The 7,418-nt window shown below is 41.1% G+C and overlaps 1 protein-coding gene across 2 annotated transcripts in view; it reads right to left on the bottom strand.

Annotated features, from left to right (window-relative positions):
• Positions 1-7,418, bottom strand: part of Ercc8 (ERCC excision repair 8, CSA ubiquitin ligase complex subunit) — a 39,323-nt gene that overhangs the window by 18,839 nt on the left and 13,066 nt on the right. For both annotated transcript variants that reach the window (XM_029468475.1, XM_021180092.2), the window contains 4 exons: positions 5,970-6,051; positions 4,606-4,674; positions 2,656-2,722; positions 594-694 (listed from right to left, as the gene is read on the bottom strand). In XM_029468475.1, the coding sequence (XP_029324335.1) occupies positions 594-694; positions 2,656-2,722; positions 4,606-4,674; positions 5,970-6,051 (319 nt within the window). The remainder of the gene's footprint in view (positions 1-593; positions 695-2,655; positions 2,723-4,605; positions 4,675-5,969; positions 6,052-7,418) is intronic.

Below are 7,418 nucleotides of genomic sequence, written 5' to 3'. Positions count from 1 at the left end.
AAATTAACTGTACAGTTCAATACCAGAACTTTAAACACCTTTGACCCTTCTATATAGTTCCCTCCAAACTAGAAATCATTTGTCAAATTAAACATCTGTAATGGCAGTGCCTGCCTGGAATCCCACCACTAAGAAAGCAGAGGGAGCTCCCCGCTGTACCCTGATACACTTCTAGTCCAGATGAAGCGAGTGCTACTACCCAGGGGTTAAATCCCTCCGAAACACAGCCCAGCTGCAATATCACAACTTGCAGTTTTTATGGTGACAAAACATCATTATTTCTTTCATCTATTGTAGCTTTCTGTGTAATATAGGATTTGCATAGTTGGCTTTAAAGGAAAAATATTTGCAAACCAAGTTACACAGAAGTTACGTTTGCAACTCTGGAGGAAAAAACAATCCCCAGTTATTTGTATCTTGGGAGAAAGAAAACCATAATTAAATTTGACTCACAAACTGATTTCTGGTGAATGCCATTTACAAAAATCAGTTTTTAATTTGTCAATATGTATATTTATGATTTGATTTCAATGGAAAGAAAGCCCACCGTAAGAAGCACTACTGTATTTCTATCTTATTGTGGTCTTCATTACCTGACTCAACAGCTTGTGACTTCTTCCCATTATGCTGGTCAAGAGTAAGCAAGCATCCTGACGCTCTTCTCACATCCCATAATTTTACTCTACTGTCAGCACTGAGGGAAAACAGAAGTCGTATATTGACATACGTAGCTACGATAATAATTCCACTCTTTACTTTGCCAACTTGACCACAGACATTTCACTCTATTAGCACAAATATATTCCTACAGTTGTACTGTATTATTTTCAACAAATATTCAATACTGGCCACTCACCAATACAGAAAATACCAAAACAGTAGCAGAGAGAGGTAATCTTTCTCATCAGACTCAAGGATAAAATCACACTACTTATGACACACTTTCTGTTATTTCTCAATTGCTATCTAGAAAATCAAGCAGTTAAGGAATCTCATTGCTTAAACATTTATTTAGTTTGTTTTTCTTTTTAAATTTTTTATAGAAGTTTGAAAATAAGGTACATAGTGAAGACAATCTATTTTCATTTCCTTTGTGGTCAGATTCATCTTTAATCTTCTAGAAGCTAGACACTTCATTTTCTTTCAAGTAAAATAACAAAGGAACAGACAGAGCATGTGTCAATTTCTCCTCTAAAAATCCCCTGATAATAACATGTGCTCCCAGTCAGACTCACTCAATCCATCCTGTCTCTATAAAGACTATAAGAATATTCTTTAAAAACTATTTTACATTTATCTACATGTGCACTTGTATGTTTGGGTACATACGTGTGCATGTGTGTACAAGAATGCAAGGAAAAGTATCAGGGGACTACTTATGTGAGCTTGAACTCTCCTCTCTGGCAGGCTTGGCAGACAGCATCTTCCCCTGCCATCTTGCCTGACCTATTTGCCTTTTGATACCTACAATCCAACTGTCACTGTCCCTCAGTAATCATACTTTGACCTCCTCGGGTCACTGACCCCTCCGACAGGTTTTTGTGTATGTGATTTTCTTTCCTTTTAGCAGGACTTCCACACCTTCCATATGTTGAGGTACATACAACATAAATCCTTTGTCTGTGTCATGTGATGTTTAGATTTCTGTGGCTGGGTATAGCTGTAGTCTATTTCTTGAACTGAGCACAGCTGTCCAGTGGTCCTATGTACCTTAACTAGCCATTCTCCCATAGCCTATCATTCCGAATCTTTACAAGCTCACCTCCAATCCATACCCCCCCACACACACACCACTACCACATACACACTGTTTAACTTCACGGAGAGCAAGCGGTCCTGCTCTCTTCCTGTACTAGTGCCTGAAGGTCTACTGCTACTAAGGCATTTCAGTTGTTCTGTAGGCAGTGATCTGTAGTGATCTTCTGTAGACTGTCTGCTTTCTGAAGTTGCTATCAACCTGTGTCTGTAGTATATAGTACTTGGAACAGGTAGTAGCCATTAAATACTAACAAACTCAATCAATGGATAGATGGGTACTTTATATCAGAACAAAAATTCCGGGTTAAGAAACTACTCGTAAGTGTGTACTGTTGTGCTTCCATGTAGGAAAACAACACAACTGTGTTACTAGCCCTGTGAGCTGATTCATGTCACTAGAGAGTCTCTTGCTTTCTCTGGGCTCTGAACTGTGAATGCCTTCAAGATGGATATCATGCAAAGGAGGGCACTGAGCAGACAGTTCACAGATAGAGCCTGCAGCCTGTAGCACGAGGGTGTGGACTTGAGCCCAGGTTCCCTGAAAAGCCAGCTGCAGCTGTGTGCTTCTGTAACTCCAGAGCTGGGCAGAGGAGAACAAGGCAGCCGCCTACCTAAACTGATGCGCTCAAGGCTCAGTGGAGAGCTTCCGAATAAATCCAGTGGAGGACGACAACCCCAGTGTCAGCCGCTGGCTTACACTCATACATGTGCACCTGCACACATACAAAAGATGCAAAGGATATTTTCTTGACTGATCTGAATTGAAATTTATTACTTAATGTTTCATTTTCAGGTACTAACTATATATGACAAAATCTGTATCTTATGAAAAGGCAATCTCTCAAATTGCTTCTAATTACTAATACTAAGAGTAAAACCAAATAAACTGCACTTTACCTTGCTGTTGCCAAGATATAGTCATGGCGTGGTGACCAGGAAACTGCCAATATTTCCTGTCTGTGACCTGCAAGCACAAGTGAATGAAGTATTTACAAAACAAAACAAAACAAAACAGAGTAGGACGGCAATAATTTTGCCTGACTCAGAAAACAGAAAGCATAAAATGTAGTGAATGGATATGATCATGTCTTAAACTTGCAGTGTCTTTGTTTAAAGACTGATGTGAGGTTTCTGGGAAGTTTTTAATCAAAGACTTTTAATGTAAAAGGACCTGAATGGCTTCTGCTTTGGAAAAAATACAATTACTACTTTGGATAAAGCAGTCCACATCACTGAGGTGTAATACACAGCAATAAAAATTAAGTATTTTAAAGAAATAAGAATATTTTATGGTTTCTTATAAAATTGTAACAGAAAAAAAGAAAAAGCTTAACTGAAAACAGTTGTTTCTAAAATACTGAGATGACAGGGGCTAGAGAGATGGCTCAGCGGTTAAGAGCACCGACTGCTCTTCCGAACGTCCTGAGTTCAAATCCCAGCCACCACATGGTGGCTCACAACCATTCATAACGAGATCTGACGCCCTCTTCTGGAGTGTCTGAAGACAGCTACAGTATACTTACATATAATAAATAAATAAATATTAAAAAAAAAGACTGAGATGACAAATTCATAGAATAGTTTTACCTAATGGAACTATTCAAATCAGAATCGTTCCATTTCATCTGCCTAGCTTTTTAATCAACTGAAATTATTGATGATAATGATATCAAAAATGCTACCCACTGGGCTGCAGGATTGGTCAATGGTTAAGAGCCTTGTTTTTCTTGCAGAGGACTGGGGTTCGATTCCCAGCAACCACAAGGCAGTTCAAAACTCTAACTCCAGTCCCAGTGAAGCTGACACCCTCTTCTGACCTCGGAGGGAACCAGGCACACTTGTGGTGCACGTACATACATGCAGGGAAATGCTCATATACATTAAATTATTAAATAAACCTTTAAAAAAAGGGTACTCATTCCATCAAGTTTTACTGGTATATTTATTATGTTTCTCAGAGACGGATAAAAATGTGCATTTCTGCATTCCATTCTAACATGACATTGTTTAGAATTAGATGAAACAGTCCGGATAACAGTTAATGAAGTTATTTACATTAATGTCCTTCCCCAGAGCACGGCTTCACTTTCTTCCTAACCTATCTGTACTGAGAAGAGCTTCCTCGATAGCCACACTCTTCATGACCCAAGTCTCTTTCCTTGTTTAATGGTTTTCATGTAGAAACAGCCGGGGCTCCGAGCTGCATTTCCTATTTCCCCTGCCTCTGAGTTCCTCTGAGCTCCCCTTGCAGTAGTCACTGCTGGGCTCCGAGCTGCATTTTCTATCTTCCCTCTGAGTTCCCCCTGCAGTCACTGCTCATAGAAAAGTCTCGGGCTTGGTGGTGCACGCCTTTAATCCCAGCACTCGGGAGGCAGAGGCAGGCGGATTTCTGAGTTCGAGGCCAGCCTGGTCTACAAAGTGAGTGCCAAGACAGCCAGGGCTACACAGAGAAACCCTGTCTCAAAAAATCAAAAAAGGGCTGGTGAGATGGCTCAGTGGGTAAGAGCACCCGACTGCTCTTCTGAAGGTCCAGAGTTCAAATCCCAGCAACCACATGGTGGCTCACAACCATCTGCAACAAGATCTGACTCCCTCTTCTGGAGTGTCTGAAGACAGCTACAGTATACTTTGAAAAAAAAAAAAAGAAAGAAAAGTCTCAACAGCGCAGTTTTACAAGACTAACGCACAGAAGGACCTTGATTTCTCTGTTGACTTGACAACTAGCACAGAACGCACCAGTCATGCCATTTACAAAGAACGCATTGTTAGCAACGCTTCTTCTTACTAAACACTTTACTGTTTACTCAAAGTAGTAGTTGTTCCTTATTTAAAAAAAGAAAAAAATACCCTGTAGAATGTGAGAACAGGATCCAGACTTTAAGTCACAAAGTTGTACCTTGGGTCCTCTTGTTCCAACTGTTAAAGACAAAAAAAAGAAAAGGAAAAGTTTTTATATAATATTATTATACATTATAAAAAAGGTCTCAGCAAATGACCACTAATAATCACAGCATTTTCAGCTATATAGCCTATACAAAACTAGAAAGGCATGCCATCATACACTTACAAACAAGCCAACCGTCTGCCTCTGCTGGCTATACAGAACTAGAAAGGCATGCCATCATACACTTACAAACAAGCAAACCGTCTGCCTCTGCTGGCTATGCCCGAGACATGGGCCTGTGCCTGCACTGCACTCACAGGAGACCTGGGCTCCACTGCCTGTTCTCATCTTACAACACAACAGTCTGTGCAGAGACACTGAGAAGTGACTACAGTAAGTATCACAGGGGAGCCTCCATCAGCATTCCAAGTATGTATTGTTCTTTGCCATGTTATCACATGAAACCATTCAAGTTCAACAGCAGTTTCCCCAAGTTAATGCTATTGCTATCCCTCCAATTGGTAGAAACAGCATCCTAGCAACTAGAGGATCAGTTAGTGTCTGGCTCTTAGAGATGAAGCAGCTGCTTGATGTCCAGCTGTGGGATGAAAACTCAGGCCAGGTGGTTCACGCAGTACTCAGGACTAATGGAGTCCTGGGACCAGACACCTAATATTAGGTTAACAGTTTTTCTTTATACATGAATGTTTTGTTGTTATTGCAGGATTCATATAAAATCCTATTTGCTTTCCATAACAATATTAAAGAGAAAGAAGTTTTCCTTTTATGTGCTGAATAGGAAAAAGTATCAAATTTAAAAAAATACATTTATGTAGTGTGTGTGTGTGTGTGTGTGTGAGAGAGAGAGAGAGAGAGAGAGAGAGAGAGAGAGAGAGAGAGAGAGGACGTGCTGAGAGCAGAGGACAACTTGCTGGAGTCAGTCTGTCTGTCCTACCATGTGTGTTCCAGGAATCACGTTCTAGGTACCAAGCTTGGCAGCAAACAGCCCTACCCAACTGAGGAATCGCGCCAGGCCAAGTTGCCATATTTTGTTCATAGAAAAATACCTGAAAGATAAGTGATTTAAAAGGATTCCTCTGAGAACAGACACAGGCTCTCTGAAAGAGCAAAGCAAAAGGAAAGAAGAAAGGGGAGAGAACTGATCCTCTCCCAGTCTTTGGATCCCAGCCATTAGCAAGTGCTGGGCCTACCCTAGGATCCAGTGTTGAAAGTAATCTTTACCTGGGCTAAGGTTTTTCTGGGTTAGCATAACTCACTCTAAAATGGGAGTTTTCCATAAGCTAAAAGGCAAAGGATGTGCTCTCACCTGCTACCAGACAGTGCTTGGTGGCTGCTGGGGACATGTGATGACTGTAAACTGTTTCCTCAAAATTAAACACATCTGCAGCCTGTTAATCGAGAGACAATCAAAAACAAAATAAAACAAAACCCAAAAAAAACCATAAAAGCCAAAGCAAGAATTCTCCTTCCCACATCTTAAACATATTCTTAATTGACTGACAGCAATTTATCATCTAAAACATGACAAATCCCAGAAGTTAAGGCAAGACAAGCAAGCCTCTGGCTTACCATTCCTCTCTAGCAGGTTAGCATCTCCAGCAATGAGCTAGCTAGCTCTGTCTCTCAGAGCCACCCAGCCTCAGTTTTCATCCCATGATGCCAATCAAATGCCCTTGACATCATAAATGAGAGCTATCTGTAACCACACTATCTCCTTTGGGCTTTCTTCACCAACTACCCTAGAACTCTGTTACAAGCTCCTGAAATCCCAGCATTCCTTCCTGTCCACTTCTCTTCTCCAGCTTGGACTGTAAAGTCCAACACATCCAACACCACTCTCTCTGTTTGTTGCTATCCTCTTTGTTAAGACCTCTACTCCAAAGCCATAAAATCTCTCTTTTTTTTTAGTCTACTGCCACACTGATGTACAAAAGGGCTGGCAAGCTTTTTCTGCAGTTTCAATGAGCAAAGACAGTCAGACATCTCTGCTATTGTAGTGTCAAAGCAGTTAGCAAGTAATGAAGATGCCTGCATTTTATTTATTTTATATATATGTGAGTACACTGTAGTTATCTTCAGACACAACAGAAGGTGGTATGCCCATTACAGGTGGTTGTGAGCCACCATGTGGTTGCTGGAAATTGAACTCAGGACCTCTGGAGGAGCAGTTAGTGCTCTTAACTGCTCAGCCATCTCTCCAGCCCCAATGTCTGTATTGTTAATATTACTTTATTTACAAGACACCCTGAGTCAGACTTGCCCACAGCTTACTCTTGGTCAGTCAGTCTCTGCTTTACTCAGCGAAACCCTGCAGTTAGCAGACTGGTCTCAGTAGAAGAGCATTCACTGCGGATAGACTACAGTAAGGACTGCCAGCCCACAGTTCAGAGTCTCCTCACGAACTAGCTGTCTGCAATATCCTGCCACCTTTCCAGCTCTCTCCACTGTTCACAAACATCCTTACTCAATCACAACAGGTGATCAGATCTTTTAGCTCAAAGAGAAAATAAAAGCCAATGAATCAGAAATCTCCCAGTCTCTTATGCAGCCAGTCATTCTTGCTTACGTTTTCTGCTCTTCATTTCCATCATGGAAAAACAGTCTTTGCCCATTTCACAAGCAATCTCTCTGCTTGTGTTCAGATCCCCTCAACTGTGGCCAACTTCAATCACAGGTCACCCACGGGTTAACTCTAACTTCAATCACAGGTCACCCATGGGTTAACTCTAACTTCAATCACAGGTCACCCATGGGT

Source organism: Mus caroli, chromosome 13, assembly GCF_900094665.2.
Source record: "Mus caroli chromosome 13, CAROLI_EIJ_v1.1, whole genome shotgun sequence".
Classification (NCBI taxonomy): Eukaryota; Metazoa; Chordata; class Mammalia; order Rodentia; family Muridae; genus Mus; species Mus caroli.
The sequence above is the reverse complement of the archived record's forward strand: the minus strand, read 5'-3'. Positions and strand labels throughout refer to the sequence as shown.